Raw genomic sequence first — 21,059 nt, forward strand, 5'->3', positions numbered from 1 at the left:
TATTATGCTTGCATAAACTTCAATTAAAAGTCGAAATTTAGCTCAAACAATTACTCTCATAAACTTATTCAACTAACTTCTAAACTTTTGTGACAATTGTTCTACACAAATAGCACGAAACTGTTCAAACAAAAACACTTAAGATCAAATTGGAAATAAACAAAAGAATTTAAAATAGTCTCTAGTTAAAACAAAAAAATCTTAACAGGAAACAAATGAACCATAAGATATTTTCAAAAAAATATACAATGATCAACATTAGATCTACTCAGAGGAACATTGTGCTTGAGATGTCAATAATGACTAGGTGTACAACAACAATAATTTATACCACCAAAAGTCAAGCCTCTTTCCTTATAAGGGGTAATTTCAACACATTGGTTGCTTCTTTATTTCATTCATACTTCCTCTTCTCCCATAGTCTTTTCTTTCCTTATGATATCAATATTTTTCTTTATAAGCACAAGGTATAAATATTTTGATATTTTTCTCTCTCATTTGTAACTTTGTGAAGCATTCACACCTACAAAAAGGTAGCTCTCTTAATGGTATTTCTTAAAAAACATGGGGGTCACTACATTTAAGAAAATTACTCAAAAATGACTTTCACACAATATAAACTCTCTCATAAGGTGATGAGTCCTATGCTATCAAAATAAATTATCTCTCACTTACACTTAATTAAATATGACAGCTCAAATAAAAAGTTAAACTAGGTCGAACTTTTGAATGATCAGTCATCCATTAATTCCACGATAACCACTAATCTTTATTCACATTTATTTGTGTAATCTAAATGAAGACCCAATTGACTTTCTCAAGTTTACAAAAGTTTAAAAGTTAAAGTGCTTTTGGGAACACGCCAGCTAATTGTGTATTAGTATAAACATATTCCAAAAAAATGGTTTTTTCTTTAACTCTCTCTCTCTCTAAAAAAGCAACGTTCGATGTCAATGTGTTTACTTCTAGTGTGTTAAGTAGTATTTTAGATATGTATTTGACACTAGTGTTATTACAATACATAGTAATGCAATCCTAAGAAAAGAAGTAATGAAACGACATTTGTTTTAACCGTAAAATTTGTGTGCAACAATTTCCCAGCTGCAATTCGCTCAGCCTTGGCAGTTGACACTACAAAAGAGTTGCTTCTTGCTGTACCAAGTTATCAAGTATTTTTTTTTAAGATAAAAAGACCTTTTGAAGTGCTCTTTTGATCATCTAAACTCTTGGCCCAATCAACATCACTATAACCTACAAGTATTGAGTTTGCATCAAAAGTATATATACCCATTTGTATTTGTGTTATTTCTAAACTTTTTCAAATTTGTTGTGATATTCCTTATTTTTTTGTAGTTATGTTATATTTTTATTTTATTGTTTTAGAGAGTTATTTACTCATTCGTAAACTAAAAATAGCGTACTATTATTTTAAATATAATAGATTGATTTGTTTGGATAAAGCTAGGTGGTTTTATTAGGTTTTCATATTAAATTATAATGTTTTTTCTATTATATTTGTTTTTGATTGTTTAATTAATAAAATTATATTTTGATTGATTATTTGTTACCACGTAATTTAATTAAGTATGAAAGAATTTGATTATACTCTTGTTAGTTTAATTGTTTTCTCCTTTTTACGGTGTACGTTTTGTAAAAATTAGTCGGACCTAATAGATTCATAAACACTTGGATCCATATTTACCATCCAACTAGACCATTCGGGTCTGAATCAACTATTATATAAAATATTATAAAATTAACGCAATCCCAAGTTCCCAACCAACAAATAGAATTAAACGAGGCTGCAGTTGAACAAAATGTCTAAGTCATGGACACCAAGCAAAATCAGGATAGAAATTTTGCAGTCCAATCCAAGAAAGCTGAATTATCATTTTATTCTGTCTGTATTTAACCCAAAAGTTCAACTAAACGAGTGGCTAAAATTAATAATAGCTTTGGCAGTTTGTGCGCAAGTAGCTATCCTACAAATTTTATTTGTTGGCATTCCTTGTTTGTCGCTAAATTTCAACTCATTGCAGAGCCAAAAAAGAGATGGCAAAGCAGGAGCGGAGGTGCCGCAACTTGGTGCTAGTTCCATGTCCATTCCAAGGACACATAAATCCAATGCTTCAGCTCGGCACCCTCCTTCACTCTAGGGGTTTCTCCATCACTATTGCTCATGCTCAATTCAATTCTCCTCAAACTTCGAGTCACCCTGAATTTGTCTTCCAGTCGCTACCAGATGGCATATCATCCAAACCTGACATGCCTCGTGAATTTTTAGTTTTCATGTCGAATCTTAACTTCAACTGTAGAGCTCCATTCCAGGAATTTCTGACTCAGATGATAGAAAAACAGGAGCAGCAAAACCAACAGCCCAGCATAATTTATGATGCACTCATGTACTTTGCAGAAACAGTGGCTAGTCATTTGAAGCTGCCTAGTATCATCTTACAAACTGGCAGTGTTGCCAGTATGTTGACCTACCATACATATCCTCGACTCCGAGACGAAGGTTATATTCCTCCACAAGGTATGAGAACCCATATTGTTTTCACTGAATTTCTTCTTTCTTTTTTTTCAGTAATAGAACCTGTCTGAATTGGTTGGATAGGTAAATTTTGAATACAGTAATCATATCTACAACCACTGCATCAAATAAATTAAAGTTTCACACACATGACAACCCAATTTTGCTAACCTCTTAGGTCAAAAATTTAATTACTAAAAATATTCGAAAGCCACTCAAGAATTCAAGCTTTTTACAGCTGAATATTTGCTATTAATGATCTTTGCAACGCTCACAGATTAACTTAATGGATTAACTTTATCATGCTTCCTTTATTGCAGATTGCGACTCAACAGAGTTAGTTCCAGGGCTTCATCCCCTCAGATTCAAGGATTTACCATCAAACACTTTTGATGATTTAGATGACACTCTGCAATTAATTGATACACTAAGCAATATAGGATCATCTTCAGCCATCATTTGGAATAGTATGGACTACCTTGAACAATCATCTTTAGCACAATACCAACAGAAATTTCGAGTTCCTAACTTCTCTATAGGTCCTATGCACAAAATTGCTTCGGCTTCCTCTAGTGGCTTACTGGAAGAGGACAGCAGTTGCATCTCATGGCTTGACAAGCGAGGACCCAACTCGGTTATATATGTTAGTTTTGGAAGCATAGCATCCGTGGATGCCAAAGCGCTAACAGAAATGGCTTGGGGCCTAGCCAACAGCAAGCAACCTTTCTTGTGGGTGCTTAGGCCTGATACAGTTCACGGAGCAGAACCTATTGATTGGTGGTTGCCTGAGGACTTTAAAGAAACTGTGGGAGAAAGAGGCTGCACAGTGAATTGGGCACCACAACAAGAAGTATTGGCACATGGTGCTGTGGGAGGGTTTTGGAGCCACTGTGGTTGGAATTCAACCATTGAAAGTGTAAGTGAAGGTGTTCCAATGATTTGTAGGCCATGTTTTGGGGATCAAAAGGTGAACACAAGGTACATCGGCCATGTATGGAGAACTGGGTTTGAGTTGGAAAATGATCTGGAAAGAGGGAAGATAGAGAGAGCTATAAAAAGGCTGATGGTGGAAAAAGAAGGAGAGGAGATGAGGCAGAAGGCAGCAGAACTGAAAGTAAAAACTGAAATTAGTATCAAGAAAGGTGGATCTTCCTATAATTCTTTGAATAAATTAGTAGAGCATATAATGTCAGTTTAATTTCAATTTCCATCAAAACAATAGTCTTCAGGCATCTTAGCCCATTTATGCTTATTTTCAAAAATAATAATTCTGTTACATAACTCTCTTGCATCTGGGTTCACTGATGACGCATGAATTTTGTTCAAGATAACATACTGATCATTTGCTTATTGACTTGTGTCAGACAAAATTTGTTGGTGATTACGTAATGCTAATAATTTATTTATTGATTTGCATTTTGGAATTTGCTGATCTTTCATCTTAACTCTTTTAAAGATGAGGTACTTAAATCTCCAACAAAGCAACAAAATGTCAGGAGGCAGTGGGAATGCCACTGGCTGGAGCCCCTGACACACAAGTCAGTCATCCTAAGATTCGCAGTAGGAATGCCACAAATGGTGCTGTCCAAATGTGGTAATAGATTCTTCAAGTTTTGCAGAAACCAAGTTGAATGTTTCCTGCCCAGGTCTCGAAGATTATTATGATCTTTGAATTCTTCAGTTCTCTACCACAAACAAAATTATGTTCTCTCCTACTTTCAATATTATCACCTGCTTTCTAGAAGTTGCTCATTAATTTGGCAGACAAAAACTAAAGATTCTCTCTATCACACCCACCAACCTTTCCTTGTTCTACTAGCTCTATAAAATCCTTGCTATTTCAATTCGTTTTTGGTTTTTTAATGTGAATTAGTTGCTTGGAAGGCTGGATTCAAGCCGAATCAAACCTGAACACAGTACAACTTGGTTTTGACTCGTTTTTACAAGGCAAACCTAAGCTTCAGCTTGAGTTTGTCGAGTCTGACACAACAGTTGATCATGATCAGTTTGGAAATGCTCGGAACAAGGTAGTCGATCCCAAACTTGGCTCGGCTTTACCCAAACATGTTCAACTCGGCTTCAGCCGAACTTGTTCGGCTCACTTACCTGGCTTGGCTATGGATTCACATTTCAACTTGAATTCGACCAAAACATTTTCATGTTCTGGATTTTTTGATTCAATTTTTATTTTGTTGAATTTGATGTACATTTATTTGTTTCAATGGGATCATTCTAGATACCACGTTCAATACAATAATAAGTACAAACCCTAGATATCTTTACCCTACACAATTTTTACATATTCAAAAACTAATATACATCTGAAAAAAGTTCGTAAAATTGTATTAATCATCAACCAATCTCAGTGAGTCTTTGTTGTCCTTTCATACTGCAAAATCTGTGAGGGTGTTCAAGAATCTGCCAAGAATACTAGGATAAAATCATATGGAAAGATATAATTGATATAGACATGGTAAATGGTATTAAAGAAATGTATCATGAGTCATGACAGTAAATTATATGTAACATAACTAAATGGGCATAAATGCTCTGAAAGTGTCAGATGGTGATGGTGATGGTGGGCTCAAATGTATGAATTTCCTCAATCATCACAGCTAAGCTGGATTAGAATCTTGCAACATTTGATCAAAGCATATCCTGCAAAATATATTCCTGCAGCTGCTATATCTACCATATCGAACAGATTATCATATTGATCATGCAGTAGTGATGGTCCACAAATTTTAAAGCTATGATTCAAATGTGAGCATGCTTCAAAGAGAAGACTCATCCAGAAATCTTTCTATTTCAAATCATGGTTTAGTGCTTAGTTTCTTGGTTCATGATAACCTCTTTAACACCTGCAATTTTTGAGGTCTTTGGATACATATTATCAAGGCCAAAGGACTATTTCCCACCCAAGTTTTAACACAAAGATAAAAATACATTCGTGAGATTTGAAAAACATAAATATCTATTTATGAGTCAATTTTCATTAAAATTTTCAATTTGAATAAAGGGTAAAATTATCATTTTAATAATAACATTAAAAAAATATATAATTTATTATATTTTTCTCTTAAGTTTTAAAAACTAATAATTCACTCATATTTAAAGTTTTTTAACTTTGAAAAGTCACATTTTCTCCCCAAACCTAGGGTTTCCATCTTTTCTCCATTTCAGCCACCCCCAAACTTTTGCAAACTTTAATTTAACCCCCCCTTCAATTTTAGATTATTAGAAACTCTAGTGATCTCTCCCTCTATCAACCATTGCTTCTCTCCAACGCTCAAGTTACCCTCTGACAACTGAGCCAATGTCGATTGTTTCTCCTCCGTCATATGATGCCTGAGAGATCTTCTAGACATTGAGTGACGGAGGAGAAATGGTCAACATTGGCTCAGTTGCCAGAAGGGGTAGCTTAAGCGCTGGAGAGAAGCAACGGTCAACGAAGGGAGAGATCGTCGGATTTTTGAAAAATCTAACATTGAAGAGGGGGTTAAACTAAAGTTTTCAAAAGTTTGGGGTGATTGAATAGAGAAAAGATGAAACCCTTAGGTTTGGAGGGAAAATGTGAGTATTCAAAATTAAAAAACTTTAGATAAAGATAAAATTGTTAGTTTTTAAAACCTAATAAAAAATACAATAAATTATATATATTTTTAATATTATTATTAAAATAATGATTTTAACTTTTAACCTAACTGAAAATTTTAACAAAAATTAACTTATAAGTAGATATTTAAGTTTTTCAAACTTTATGAATATGTATTTCTCTTTGTTATAAAACTTGGGTGGGAAATAATCTTTTGGTCTATTTATTAAATATCAAACAGTAGTCGGTGTTTAACACGAGTTTTCGCTCCACACCGTAGCCAAGTGCAGAGATACTTAAGCTGTTCTAGTCATGTGTTCTATGGGGGAGTTGTCTGCTTGTGATCACTAGGCAACAAAAGTGGAAAATCCTAAAACCTGCCGCCCAAGAGAAAGCTGTATTTGCTTAGCTTCTGTCAGTATTCAAGTCAAAAGTTAAAATTAACAAGTGGCTGAAATTATGTCTTTGGGAATATCAATGGGTACGTCTATCCTGCAAATTTATTTGAATGACATTTAGTTTACCTGAGGCAATGCCTGTGTAGAATTTAAGGACGTGCTAGGGCTAAATTCCTACAAATTGCAGGGAAAAAAAATTCCAGAAGAACTTATCAACTAATCGGAGAGAAAATCTCCCAGAAAAGAAAGGGATGGAAAATCAGGGGCGCCGGAGATGCCGAAGACTGGTGCTAGTTCCATGTCCATTCCAAGGACACATAAATCCGATGCTTCAGCTTGGCACCATCCTCCCTAGATAATGCAGATCCCCTAAGGTCCCTTAAGAATTCCTTAATGGTTTCCATCCCAAATTCCATACTTTCGAATCGATCCTTTAATTCCCTCACACCCAGCTTCATTTCTTCCATAGTTTCCCTTACCGCTGACATCTCCCTCTCAAGTCCCTCTACACGGGTCTCCATTCTTGTCGCCGTGCTTTGATACCTCGTTAATAGGATTCAGAGGATGCAGCACCTAGGGAGACAATAGCAAACACTTCTGCCGCATTCTGTTTAAGTTTTTCAGAAATTCAAACAAGCTAGCAAACTCCAATATAGAAGTTGTTGTTGTTTGTATTAAAAATGTTATTTGTAAATATTGAATCAAGCAGTGCAACATTGTTCTAAAACTTCATATTGGATTATATAATTGCATAGATTGGATTACAATTAGATTCATGTCTAAGTTTACATTTACATTCACTTAGTCCACAAAATGCAAAACAACAAAATATCCCAATTACAGCAAATTAATCCAAAATACAGAAACTACAGCTAATAACTTATGCCCAACAATTCTAGAGGCTGGCTCTCTCCCTTTTCACCAATTCTCTAATTTTTCTCCCTTTCTCTTCCTTCCCGAAGGTTGATACACCCACTCTTCTTGCACAGTATTTTCTCTCTTCTCTTGGTGCCACCTCATTTCTTGATTTCTCTGCAGACTCTGGTATTAGTTGGGAAACTGTTGTCCTAACTATAGAGGAATGTCTTTCGGCTACTTGCTCCATTTCTTGAGGCTTTGCAACAGTTAAACCTCGATTAGTACCCTTTGTAGACTCTGCCCTGGCTGCCCTTGCTGACCTGGCTGTATTCCTCCTTATCACATAAACTTTAGCTCTAACAAAGACAAAAAGCATATGCAGTATTCAGAAAATTTAAAGGTCTGGTTAATAAATTTTTTGGAATATTGATTATCAATTCAACTGAATACACGTTAATTTCTGAGACTGATACCAAATTAAAACTCCATTTTCACAACGAAGAATCTGACCCACTACTCAATTGACACTTTGAGGCAACCGAGATCAGAATGCAGGACTAGGCACACAATTGTCAAAAAACGCATCTAGGGCATGTGAGGCGTTAAGGTCGCACACAGTTTTAATTTTACTTGTCATCAATCTGACGCCCACTGTTTAATTTACCCCTTTATCAGTTATATACAGCTCAATCAGATCTATCACATTATCCTAAACAAAAATCCGGTGAGGCATTTGTGACCAGCATCTGATTCTAAGTTGCAACTAATACAGAGTTATAATCACAGAGTGAGAGATGGAGAAGCAAGGAAAGAGAAGTAACCGGTTGGTGCTAGTGCCAGGTTCATTCCAGGGACACCTGAACCCCATGCTTCAACTGGGCTCCATTCTTTACTCCCGGGGCTTCTCCATTACCATTGCACACACCAAATTTAACTCCCCCAACCCTTCAAATCACCCTGATTTTGATTTTGTAACCATCTCGGATGCCTCGTATGATAGCGATCTTTCCTCAGGGAATATACTAACTATAATCTCGCGTCTCAATGTCAACTGCAAAGCTCCTTTTCAAGAATGTTTGGCTCGGTTGATGGAGAAACATAATTCGGTTGAAGAGAAAATCTCCTGCATCATTTATGATGAAATCATGTATTTCTCTGCAGCAGTGGCTGATCAGCTGAAGCTTCCTAGCATTATCTTGCGCACAGCTGGTGCAGCCGCCGTCCTATGTCGCGATGCGACTGTCCCACAGGCAGAAGTCACCAATTTCTTAAAAGGTATGTGCTGCTTGCCTAAACAAAATTTATTGGAACTTTGATTTCATTAAAAGACTTCACTTGAGATTACTATGCAAAAATCTAACGCCAATTCAAATTGCAGGTCTTGGATCAAATGACATAGTGCCCGAATTTTATCCCCTCCGGTTAAAGGATCTACCTTTTTCGAAATTCGGGTCATTAGAAACAATGTCAAAACTGGTGAATGAGTTGCGAAAAACTGGAAATTCTTCAGCTATCATCTATAACACAGTAGAATTCCTTGAGCAATCCTCTCTGGCAAGGATCCGACAACAATGCCACCTTCCACTCTTCTCCATTGGCCCTCTCAACAAATTTGCGCCAGCCTTATCAAGCATCTTGTTCCACGAAGATACCAGCTGCATGAGATGGCTTGACAAGCAAACTAATGATAACACAGTAATATATGTCAGCTTGGGGAGTATAACACAGATTGATGAGAATGAGCTAGCTGAAATGGCGTGGGGCCTAGCCAACAGCAAGCAGCCTTTCTTATGGGTGATTCGACCAGGCTCAGTGCGTTGTTCAGAATGGATTGAGGCATTGCCTGAAGGCTTTAAAGAAACTATTGGAGAAAGAGGATGCATTGTTAAATGGGCGGCCCAGGAGAAGGTGTTGGCACATGCCAAGGTGGGAGGATTTTGGAGCCATTGTGGCTGGAACTCAACAATGGAAAGTCTAATTGAAGGTGTTCCAATGATCTGCAGACCAAATTCTGGAGACCAGAGGGTGAATGCAAGATATATTAGTCATGTGTGGAAAGTGGGGTTGGAATTGGAGAGTGAGTTGAATAGAAGGGAAGTAGAAAGAGCAGTGAGAAGACTAATGGTTGAGAAAGAGGGATTGGAGATTAGGCAGAATGCCATGGAATTGAAGGAGAAGATTCAACTTTGCCTTAAAGAAGGAGGTTCTTCTTACACTTCCTTGAATGAGCTAGTAAAATTTATCGAGTCATTTTGATTGTATTTGATTGTGAATTATCAATTATGGTTAATGAAGTTCATAAATTTAGAATACAATGTCATATTGTTTTGACAATTGCTTAACACAAATAAGCACGAAACTGTTCAAACAAGAACACTCATGATCAAATTGGAAATAAACAAAAGAATTTAAAATGGTTTCTAGTTAAAACAAAAAAACTTAATGGGAAACAAATGAATCATGAGATATTTCAAAAAAATTTACAATGATCAACATTAGATTTGCTCAGAGGAACATTGTGCCTGAGATGTCAATGATGATTAGGTATACAACAACAATAATTTATACCACCACAAGTCAAGCCTCTTCTGAATGTGCAATGTCCTCATAGGGGTAATTTCAACACATTAGTTGCTTCTTTATCTCATTCATACTTCCTCCTCCCTCATAGTCTTTTCTTTCCTTATGATATCAATATTTTTCTTTATAAGCACAAGGTATAAATATTTTGATAATTTGATATTTTTCTCTCTCATTTGTAACTTTGTGAAGCACTCACACCTACAAAAAGGTAGCTCTCTTAATGGTAGTTCTTAAAAAACATGGGGGTCACTACATTTAAGAAAATTACTCAAAAATGACTTTCACACAACATAAACTCTCTCATAAGGTGATGAGTCCTATGCTATCAAAATAAATTATCTCTCACTTACACTTAATTAAATATGACAGCTCAAATAAAAAGTTAAACTAAGTCGAACTTTTGAATGATCAATCATCTATTAATTCAACAATAACAAATGATATATCCACTAATCTTTATTCACATTTATTTGCACAATCTAAATGAAGACCCAAATGACTTTCTCAAGTTTACAAAAGTTTAAAAGTTAAAGTGCTTTTGGGAACAAGCCAACTAATTGTGTATTAGTATAAACATATTCCAAAAAAATAGTTTTTTCTTTAACTCTCTCTCTCTCTCTAAAAAAGCTACGTTCGATGTCAATGTGTTTACTTCTAGTGTGTTAAATAGTATATGACACTAGTGTTATTACAATACATAGTAATGCAATCCTAAGAAAAAAAAAGTAATGAAACGACATTTGTTTTAACCGTAAAATTTGTGTGCAACAATTTTCCAGCTGCAATTCGCTCAGCCTTGGCAGCTGACACTACAATAGGGTTGCTTCTTGCTGTACCAAGTTATCAAGTATTTTTTTAAGATAAAAACACCTTTTGAAGTGCGCTTTTGATCATCTAAACTCTTGGCCCAATCAACATCACTATAACCTACAAATATTGAGTTTGCATCAAAAGTATATATACCCATTTGTATTTGTGTTATTTCTAAACTTTTTCAAATTTGTTGTGATATTTCTTATTTTTTTTTATAGTTATGTTATATCTTTGTTTTGTTGTTTCGGAGAGTTGTTTACTCATTCGTAAGCTAAAAATAATGCACTATTATTTTAAATATAATAGATTGATTTATTTGGATAAAACTGGGTGATTTTATTAGGTTTTCATATTAAATTATAGTGTTTTTTTTATTATATTTGTTTTTTTATTGTTTAATTAATAAAATCATATTTTAATTGACCACATAATTCAATTAAAAAGGAAAGAGTTTGATTTTAGTCTGGTTAGTTTAATTGTTTTCTCCTTCTACAGTATACGTTTTGGAAAAATTAGTCGGACCTAATAGATTCATAAACACTTGGATCCATATTTACCAACGAACTAGAACATTCGGGTCTGAATCAACTATTATATAAAATATTATAAAATTAACGCAATCATGCTTGCAGACAGACCAATCGAAACGTAAACCAAATCCCAAGTTCCCAACCAACAAACAGAATTAAACGAGGCTGCAGTTGAACAAAATGTCTAAGTCATGAACACCAAGCAAAATCAGGATAAGAAATTTTGCAGTCCAATCCAAGAAAGCTGAATTATCATCTTATTCTGTCTGTATTTAACCCAAAAGTTCAACTAAACGAGTGGCTAAAATTAATAATAGCTTTGGCAGTTTCTGCGTGAGTAGCAATCCTACAAATTTTTTTTATTGGCATTCCTTGTTTGTGGCTAAATTTCAACTCATCGCAGAGCCAAAAAAGAGATGGCAAAGCAGGGGCGGAGATGCCGCAACCTGGTGCTAGTTCCATGTCCATTCCAAGGACACATAAATCCAATGCTTCAGCTCGGCACCCTCCTTCACTCTAGAGGTTTCCCCATCACTATTGCTCATGCACAATTCAATTCTCCTCAAACTTCCAATCACCCTGAATTTTTCTTCCAGTCGCTACCAGATGGCATATCATCCAAACCAGACATGCCTCGTGAATTTTTAGTTTTCTTGTCGAGTCTTAACTTCAACTGTAGAGCTCCATTCCAGGAATTTCTGAGTCAGATGATAGAAATACAGAAGCAGCAAGACCAACAGCCCTGCATAATCTATGATGCACTCATGTACTTTGCAGAAACAGTTGCTAGTCATTTGAAGCTGCCCAGTATCATCTTACAAACTGGCAGCGTTGCCAGTATACTGACCTACTTTGCATATCCTCGACTCCGAGGGGAAGGTTACATTCCTCCACAAGGTATGAGAACCCATATTGTTTTCACTGAATTTTTTTTTTTTTCTTGGTAACGAACCTGTCCAAATTGGTTGGATAGATAAAACCTGAATATAATAACTGAACCTACAAATATTACATCAAATAAGTTAAAGTTCCACACAAATGAACCTCTTAGGTCAAAATTTTAATTACTAAAAATATTCGAAAACCACTCAAGACTTCAAGCTTTTTACAGCTGAATATTTGCTATTAATGATATTTGCAACGCTCATAGCTTAGCTTAATGGATTAACTTTATCATGCTTCCTTTATTGCAGATTGCGACTCAACAGAGTTAGTGCCAGGGCTTCATCCCCTCAGATTCAAGGATTTACCATCGAACACTTTTGATGATTTAGATGACACTCTGCAATTAATTGATACACTAAGCAATATAGGATCATCTTCGGCCATCATTTGGAATACTGTGGACTACCTTGAACAATCATCTTTGGTACAATACCAACAGAAATTTCGAGTTCCTAACTTCTCTATAGGTCCTATGAACAAAATTGCTTCGGCTTCCTCTAGTAGCTTACCGGAAGAGGACAGCAGTTGCATCTCATGGCTTGACAAGCGAGGACCCAACTCAGTTATATATGTTAGTTTTGGAAGCATAGCATCCGTGGATGCCAAAGCGCTAACAGAAATGGCTTGGGGCCTAGCCAACAGCAAGCAACCTTTCTTGTGGGTGCTTAGGCCTGATACAGTTCACGGAGCAGAACCTATTGATTGGTGGTTGCCTGAGGACTTTAGAGAAACTGTGGGAGAAAGAGGCTGCATAGTGAATTGGGCACCACAACAAGAAGTATTGGCACATGGTGCTGTGGGAGGGTTTTGGAGCCACTGTGGTTGGAATTCAACCATTGAAAGTATAAGTGAAGGTGTTCCAATGATTTGTAGGCCATGTTTTGGGGATCAAAAGGTGAACACAAGGTACATCGGCCATATATGGAGAACTGGGTTTGAGTTGGAAAATGATCTGGAAAGAGGGAAGATAGAGAGAGCTATAAAAAGGCTGATGGTGGAAAAAGAAGGAGAGGAGATGAGGCAGAAGGCAGCAGAACTGAAAGAAAAAACTGAAATCAGTATCAAGAAAGGTGGATCTTCATATAATTCTTTGAATAAATTAGTAGAGCATATAATGTCAGTTTAATTTCAATTTCCATCAAACTAGAGTCTTTAGGCATCTTAGCCCATTTATGCTTATTTTCAAAAATAATAATTCTGTTACATAACTCTCTTGCATCTGGGTTCTCTAATGACGCATGAATTTTGTTCAAGATAACATACTGATCATTTGCTTATTGACTTGTGTCTGACAAAATTTGTTGGTGATTACGTAATGCTAATAATTTATTTATTGATTTGCATTTTGGAATTTGCTGATCTTTCATCTTAACTCTTTTAAAGATGAGGTACTTAAATCCCCAACGCAGCAAAAAAATGTCAGGAGGCAGTGGGAATGCCACTGGCTGGAGCCCCTGACACTCAAGTCAGTCAACCTAAGATTCGCAGTAGGAATGCCACAAATGGTGCTGTCCAAATGTGGTAATAGATTCTTCAAGTTTTGCAGAAACCAAGTTGAATGTTTCATGCCCAGGTCTCAAAGATTATTATGATCTTTGAATTCTTCAGTTCTCTACCACAAACAAAATTATGTTCTCTTCGTCTTGTCCAGTCGTCCTACTTTCAATATTATCACCTGCTTTCTAGAAGTTGCTCATTAATTTGGCGGACAAAAACTAAAGATTCTCTCTCTATCACACCCACCAACCTTTCCTTGTTCTACTAGCTCTATAAAATCCTTGCTATTTCAATTCGTTTTTGGTTTTTTAATGTGACTTAGTTGCATGGAAGGCTGGATTCAAGCCGAATCAAACCTGAACACAATACAACTTGGTTTTGACTCGTTTTTACAAGGCGAACCTAAGCTTCGGCTTGGGTTTGTCGAGTTTGACACAAAGGTTGATCATGATCGGTTTGGAAATGCTTGGAACAAGGTAGTCGATCCCAAACTTGGCTCTGCTTTACCCAAACATGTTCAACTCGGCTTCAGCCGAACTCATTCGGCTCCCTTATCTGGCTTGGCTATGGATTCACAATTCAACTTGAATTCGACCAAACATTTTCATGTTCTGGATTTTTCAATTCAATTTTTATTTTGTCAAATTTGATGTACATTCATTTGTTTCAATGGGATCATTCTAGATACCACGTTCAAAACAATAATAAGTACAAACCCTAGATATCTTTACCCTACACAATTTTTACATATTCAAAAACTAATATACATCTGAAAAAAGTTTGTGAAATTGTATTAATCATCAACCAATCTCAGTGAGTCTTTGTTGTCCTTTCATACTGCAAAATCTGTGAGGGTGTTCAAGAATCTGCCAAGAATACGAGGATAAAATCATATGGAAAGATATAATTGATATAGACATGGTAAATGGTATTAAAGAAATGTATCATCATGAGTCATGACAGTAAATTATATGTAACATAATTAAATGGGCATAAATGCTCTGAAAGTATCAGATGGTGATGGTGATGGTGAGCTCAAATGTATGAATTTCCTCAATCATCACAGCTAAGCTGGATTAAAATCTTGCAACGTTTGATCAAAGCATATCCGGCAAAATATATTCCTGCAGCTGCTATATGTAGCATATCGAACAGATTATCATACTGATCATACGGTGATGGTCCATAAATTTTAAAGATATGATTCAAATATGAGCATGCTTCAAAGAGGAGACTAATCCAGAAATATTTCTATTTCAAATCATGGTTTAGTGCTTAGTTTCTTGGTTATTTTCTTATATCCCTCAAAATATGGTTATCATAATTGATAACCTCTTTAACACCTACTATTTTTGAGGTCTTTGGCTACACATTATCAAGGCCAAAGGACTATTTCCCACCCAAGTTTTAATACAAACATAAAAATACATTTGTGAGATTTGGAAAAATTAAATATTCATGAGCCAATTTCCATTAAAATTTTCAATTTAAATAAAGGGTAAAATTATCATTTTAATAATAACATTAAAAAATATATATAATTTATTATATTTTTCTCCTAGATTTTAAAAACTAATAACTTCACTTCTATCTCAAATTTTTTAACTTTAAAAAGTCACATTTTCCCTCTAAATCTAAAGTTTCCATCTTTTTTCTATTTCAGCCACCCCCAAACTTTTGCAAACTTTATTTAACCCCCTTCTTCATCTTCAGATTATTAAAAACTCTAGTAATCTCTCCCTTTGTCAACCATTGCTTCTCTCCAACGCTCAAGCTACCCTCTGACAATTGAGCCAATGTAGATTGTTTCTCCTCAGTCACATTATGTCTGAGAGATCTTCTGGACATTAAGTGATGGAGGAGAAACAGTCAACGTTGGCTCAATTGCTAGAGGGGTAGCTTGAGCGCTGGAGAGAAGCAACGATTGACTGAGGGAGAGATCGTCGGATTTTTGAATAATCTAACATTGAAGAGGGGGTTAAATGAAGTTTTCAAAAATTTAGGAGTGACTGAAATAGAAAAAAGATGAAAACCTTAGGTTTGAAGGAAAAATGTAACTATTCAAAATTAGAAAAATTTATATAGAAGTAAAGTTATTAGTTTTTAAAACGTAATAAAAAGTAAAATGAATTATATATACTTTTAATATTATTATTAAAATCATGATTTTAACTTTCAACTTAACTAAAAATTTTAATAAAAATTAATTTATGAATAGATATTTAAGTTTTTTAAATTTTATAAATATGTATTTATCTTTTTTTATAAAACTTGGGTGGGAAATAATCTTTTGGTCTATTTATCGGAAATCAAACAGTAGTCGGCGTTTCACACGAATTTTCGCTCCACACCGTAGCCAAGTGCAGAGATACTTAAGCTGCTCTAGTCATGCGTTCTATGGGGGAGTTGTCTGCTTGTGATCACTAGGCAACAAAAGTGGAAAATCCTAAAACCTGCCGCCCAAGAGAAAGCTGTATTTTCTCAGCTTCTGTCAGTATTCAAGTCAAAAGTTAAAATTAACGAGTGGCTGAAATGATGTCTTTGAGAATATCTATGGGTACATCTATTCCGCAAATTTAGTTTACCCGAGACAGTGCCTGTGTAGAATTCAAGGACTTGCTAGGGTTAAATTCCTACAAATTGCAGGGAAAAAAAATTCCAAAAGAAGAACTTATCAACTAATCGGAGAGAAAATCTCCCAGAAAAGAAAGGGATGGAAAATCAGGGGCGCCGGAGATGCCGAAAACTGGTGCTAGTTCCATGTCCATTCCAAGGACACATAAATCCGATGCTTCAGCTCGGCACCATCCTCCACTCTAGAGGTTTCTCCATCACTATTGCTCATGCCCAATTCAATTCTCCTCAAACTTCCAATCATCCTGATTTTGTCTTCCTATCACTACCCGATGGCACATCATCCAAACCTGCAATGCCTCACGATTTTTTACCCTTCATGTCAAAGCTTAACTTTAACTGCAAAGATCCATTCCAGGAAATTTTAAGTCTTATGATAGAGAAACAGGAGCAGGATGACCAACTCCCCTGCATCATTTTCGAAATATTCATGTCGTTTGCTCAAGAAGTGGCTAGCCATCTGAAGCTACCAAACATCATCTTCCACACTAATAGCGTTGCTACTTTGCTGACGTTCCTTGCATATGCTCGACTCAAAGCCGAAGGATACACTCCTCCACAAGGTATACCAAATCTATTTTCATCACTGAAATTCCTAATCGAACAGGAGTTAAAGGCCTTGAGTCATTATAAACCTACAGTGTTTCTCACGAGATGCCTGTTACGGGCAAAGTCATGAGACCAACGAAGGTCAAAACCGACAATACATTATGATTAAAGTAATTTATTATTTACTAATCAAGACAACATCAAAAGTGACATTTTATACGGAGACAAGATCATATACCCCCCAGTCTCCTTGTCTGGGGGCTATGCTGATACTAATCCCATATCATTAAAGAGTAATAATAATTATATAGTTTACTGATTATAACGAAGTACTTTTATCGTGTTTTACTTATATGAAGGGGTAGTGGTATTTTAAGATCTATAATCATATAACTACTGATAATGATTGATGCAGATTCCACCTCAACAGAGTTAGTGCCAGGGCTTCATCCCCTCAGATTTAAGGATTTACCAGTAACTAATTTTGCTCATTTAGATGGCATGTGGCGTGTAATAGCTATGCTGAGCAATATAGGGTCATCCTCAGCCATCATATGGAATACCATGGATTGCCTTGAACAATCAGTATTAGCGCAATATCAACGGCAATGTCAAGTTCCAAATTTCTCAATAGGTCCCATGCACAAAATTGCTTCGGCGCCCTCTAGTAGCTTACTGGAAGAGGACAGCAGCTGCATCTCATGGCTTGACAAGCAAGGCCACAACTCCGTTATCTATGCAAGTTTTGGAAGCATAGCATCCGTGGATGCCAAAGAGCTAACAGAAATGGCTTGGGGCCTAGCCAACAGCCAACAAACCTTCCTGTGGGTGCTTAGGCCTGATCCAGCTAAGGGATCAGAGCCTAGTGATTGTCTTCCTGATGACTTCAAAGAGACTGTTGGAGAAAGAGGCTGCATAGTGAAATGGGCACCACAGCAACTAGTGTTGGCACATAGTTCTGTGGGAGGGTTTTTGAGCCACTGTGGTTGGAATTCGACACTTGAAAGCATAAGTGAAGGGGTTCCAATGATTTGCAAACCAGCTTTCGGGGATCAATTAATAAACACAAGGTACATCAGTCATGAATGGGGAAATGGGTTTGAATTGGAAAATGATTTGGGAAGAGGGGAGATAGAGAGAGCTATAAAAATGCTGATGGTGGAAAAAGAGGGACAGGAGATGAGGCAGAGGGCAGCAGAGTTGAAAGAAAAAACTCAAGTTAGTATCAAGAGCGGTGGGTCTTCTTATAATTCCTTGAATGAATTAGTAGAGCTTATAATGTCAGCTTGATGCCAATTGCCATTGATGGTTTCCCTCATCACAACTTACGTTTGTAGGCAGTGGACACCCATCCTATGAATGCTCAGAAATCTTACAGCTCAGTTATGTAGTGACTGTATGGATGTCACTAACTTTGTGCAACTGATATGGTATGAACTTGATAAATTTTATTGAAGGCAATTAATAAAATTGATCTTATCTGAGTGTGTTTATACGATTTTGGCCAATTAATAAATTTCATCTCAAGTCTTAACGTCAACTGCGAAGCGTCACTCACGAATCATTCACTCGGATGATAGATGAAAAGCAGCACCTTGAAGAGCTGCCCTGCATCATTTATGGTGAATACTAATACATGTACTTTGCTGAAGAAGTGGCTTGTCTTGTGAAGCTTCCAAGTATTGTTCTATCCACGGTCTGTGCCGCCAATTTGTTAACATAATTTGATTTTCCTCGTCTGCAAAAGGATAATTTCATTCCCTTTCAATTCATGGTTGCTGAACTTCTTTTACTTTTACGTTTTCGATGATCAAGCCATCTATTGTATCAACTGCAATCAAGAAGACCTGGGGTTGTTATTTATAATTGTATATGGATGTTGCTTTATCAAAGAAAATTTTGGTTGAGCAACTAGTAACATTGTTTTGACACTGCTTATCAAATAATGATCTCAGGTGATGCAGACGACATGGCGTTGCAGGGATCTTCCCATAGCTATTTTTGACATTTTTGATGCCATATTGCAGCTTATAGCAAGTGATACTCTTCCTCCATTATTTTGAATACCATGGAATGCCTTGAACAATCGTCACTACTCAGTTACATATGTAATGTAAGTTTGGGAGCATAGCTTCCACGGACGAGAAAGGGCTAACTGAAATGTGTTGGGGCCTAGCCAACAGCATGCAACCCTTCTTATGGGTGCTCAAAACATGGATCTTCTGGTTCATTTCATGAATCAGAGTCCAATGACAGGTACATTTGCCATGTCTAGAGAGTTGGCTTTGAATTGGAAAATGATTTGAGCAGAGAAGATTAAAAGACCTACGTGAAAAACTAATCGTGGAAAAAAGGGGAGGAAATGAGACAAAGCGCATTAGATATGAAACTCAAGAAAGTTTCATTCACAAACAGATTAAGCTTTCACAAGACGAAAACAAACATCACATTATTCATAGACAATTTCTCGATTACCCAAACACATTCGCAAGACAGAGACACGCATGCCATTTTTAATTTCAGTCAGAAATCTGGATGGTCTTCACAATAGTTTTCTTCATCTCCACTTTAGGAACAGTAACAGTAAGAACTCCATTCTCCATGGAAGCTTTAACCTGATCCATCTTCACATTCTCCGGCAGCCTGAACCTCCTCGAGAACTGGCCACTGCTACGTTCCACACGGTGCCACGTGTCGTTCTTGTCTTCCTTCTCTATATTCCTCTGCCCACTGATTTGAAGCACCCTGTCGTCTTCGATCTCCACCTTCACTTCCTCCTTCTTTAGCCCTGGAAGATCGGCCTTGAACACGTGAGCTTCTGGAGTTTCCTTCCAGTCAACACGAGTTTTGACAAAAGCAGAGGTTTCTTGAGGAAAACGAGAGGTCAGTGAAGAGGACGAAGAAGGGAGAGGGAAGGCCTTGAAAGGATCCCAAACATCAAGAGAGAACGGATCGAAGATACTTCCTCTAGGAATCAGAGACATTATTAAGCCTTTCGATGAAATTAAAGAACGCTTAAGAATTACGAAAATCGTTCTTGAACAGTTGTTGGAAGAATAGGATGGATAGGGTATTTATAATGGGTGGGAAGGGTATTAGGCTTTTGGTTCGGGAAGATTGAAGAATGTTCTGGAAGTTGATCAAATATTAGTTTCTCGGGCTTCTACAAGAGATTTTCGATCCACGGGCCTTGTTAAAGGGCTTTTTGGTAGAACGGTCTGTCATTTTACAAATGTCAACTTGCTCACATAAATTACCAATTACATTTATCAATAAATTTTAGTGAACACAAAATTAACACATAAGTTAAATATATACAAATTATATAACAATATATTATATATATTTATTTCATGTACACAAAATATATTGTCACGGGATTAGATTAAGAGCCATGATAGGACTTTGAACATCTATAAGTGATAAAACGTTTAAAAGTGAGTATACATAGTCATTGGATTTGTGAATACAATATTTATAGTTGAAGGCGTTTCAACCACAAGGCATGCACAACGTTGTTGTGGTGGCCTATTAAAGAGGGGATTAGATCAATGTTGTACAAACTGGCGGGAGCGAAAGCCACTCCCTTGATGAGTCTAAGGCAGGACAAAATCAGTGACCTCAAGCCAAAATGTAAGCGCATGCAAGGCTAATCTTCGAGACAATACATCAAGGATATTGCACAGACAAGTTGAAAAAATTCAACCCATGAAATTTGGAATCAAAGCCAAACCATTGCCAATGTTGTGGTAGCAAAAAGAGATCCCTCCAAGTAAAGTGCAGGCGACAATAGACTGACCTTTCTGTGTGGGATAGGTAGAAATCATAGAGTTAACAAGCAAATCCCAAGAATACATCATGTCATAGCGAGGGGGTGCAACAGGTGGAGGATAGGGGTCTTCCCGGAGTGTCGTGAGGAAATCGACATGACGGGTATGTCGCCCTTGACAAGGGGTCACGCATCCCTTTAGCCAATATGAGGGACACTCATCGCATGGTCATTTGATGTGACCAATAAGGGATTGGGGATATTTTGTGAGCTAAGCAGAGCACGAGGGCGTGCTCCATTTTGAATGAGGGAGTTTGTCACAGGCTCAAATTGGGAGCCATGACAATTTTGGACAGCT

The 21,059-nt window shown here is 36.6% G+C and overlaps 6 protein-coding genes across 6 annotated transcripts; 4 read left to right on the forward strand and 2 right to left on the reverse strand.

The window, feature by feature from the left end:
* The first annotated feature begins 2,029 nt into the window (after window positions 1-2,029).
* LOC123200546 (UDP-glucose iridoid glucosyltransferase-like) lies at window positions 2,030-3,880 on the forward strand. The gene is made up of 2 exons (XM_044615764.1): window positions 2,030-2,533; window positions 2,851-3,880. Exons 1-2 carry the CDS (start codon window positions 2,053-2,055, stop codon window positions 3,726-3,728), a joined length of 1,359 nt encoding a protein of 452 aa, XP_044471699.1. The 5' UTR covers window positions 2,030-2,052; the 3' UTR covers window positions 3,729-3,880.
* A 3,364-nt stretch (window positions 3,881-7,244) lies between these two features.
* Window positions 7,245-8,390, reverse strand: LOC123200560. The gene is made up of 2 exons (XM_044615787.1): window positions 8,203-8,390; window positions 7,245-7,737 (listed from the first exon to the last, which is right to left on the reverse strand). The coding sequence occupies exons 1-2, from the start codon at window positions 8,247-8,249 to the stop codon at window positions 7,419-7,421; spliced, it is 366 nt and encodes a 121-aa protein (XP_044471722.1). The 5' UTR covers window positions 8,250-8,390; the 3' UTR covers window positions 7,245-7,418.
* On the forward strand, window positions 7,899-9,713 carry LOC123200552 (UDP-glucose iridoid glucosyltransferase-like). Its single transcript, XM_044615776.1, has 2 exons — window positions 7,899-8,656; window positions 8,760-9,713. Exons 1-2 carry the CDS (start codon window positions 8,176-8,178, stop codon window positions 9,635-9,637), a joined length of 1,359 nt encoding a protein of 452 aa, XP_044471711.1. The 5' UTR covers window positions 7,899-8,175; the 3' UTR covers window positions 9,638-9,713.
* A 1,978-nt stretch (window positions 9,714-11,691) lies between these two features.
* LOC123200565 (UDP-glucose iridoid glucosyltransferase-like) lies at window positions 11,692-13,510 on the forward strand. Its single transcript, XM_044615798.1, has 2 exons — window positions 11,692-12,204; window positions 12,501-13,510. The coding sequence occupies exons 1-2, from the start codon at window positions 11,724-11,726 to the stop codon at window positions 13,376-13,378; spliced, it is 1,359 nt and encodes a 452-aa protein (XP_044471733.1). The 5' UTR covers window positions 11,692-11,723; the 3' UTR covers window positions 13,379-13,510.
* Window positions 13,511-16,316: 2,806 nt separating this feature from the next.
* LOC123209392 (UDP-glycosyltransferase 76E2-like) lies at window positions 16,317-18,425 on the forward strand. Its single transcript, XM_044627432.1, has 3 exons — window positions 16,317-16,946; window positions 17,348-18,166; window positions 18,270-18,425. The coding sequence occupies exons 1-3, from the start codon at window positions 16,463-16,465 to the stop codon at window positions 18,356-18,358; spliced, it is 1,392 nt and encodes a 463-aa protein (XP_044483367.1). The 5' UTR covers window positions 16,317-16,462; the 3' UTR covers window positions 18,359-18,425.
* Window positions 18,426-19,309: 884 nt separating this feature from the next.
* LOC123209393 (18.1 kDa class I heat shock protein-like) lies at window positions 19,310-19,995 on the reverse strand. Its single transcript, XM_044627433.1, has one exon. It carries the CDS (start codon window positions 19,914-19,916, stop codon window positions 19,452-19,454), a length of 465 nt encoding a protein of 154 aa, XP_044483368.1. The 5' UTR covers window positions 19,917-19,995; the 3' UTR covers window positions 19,310-19,451.
* Between the last annotated feature and the right edge of the window lie 1,064 nt (window positions 19,996-21,059).

This window comes from Mangifera indica, chromosome 2, assembly GCF_011075055.1.
Source record: "Mangifera indica cultivar Alphonso chromosome 2, CATAS_Mindica_2.1, whole genome shotgun sequence".
Taxonomy (NCBI): Eukaryota; Viridiplantae; Streptophyta; class Magnoliopsida; order Sapindales; family Anacardiaceae; genus Mangifera; species Mangifera indica.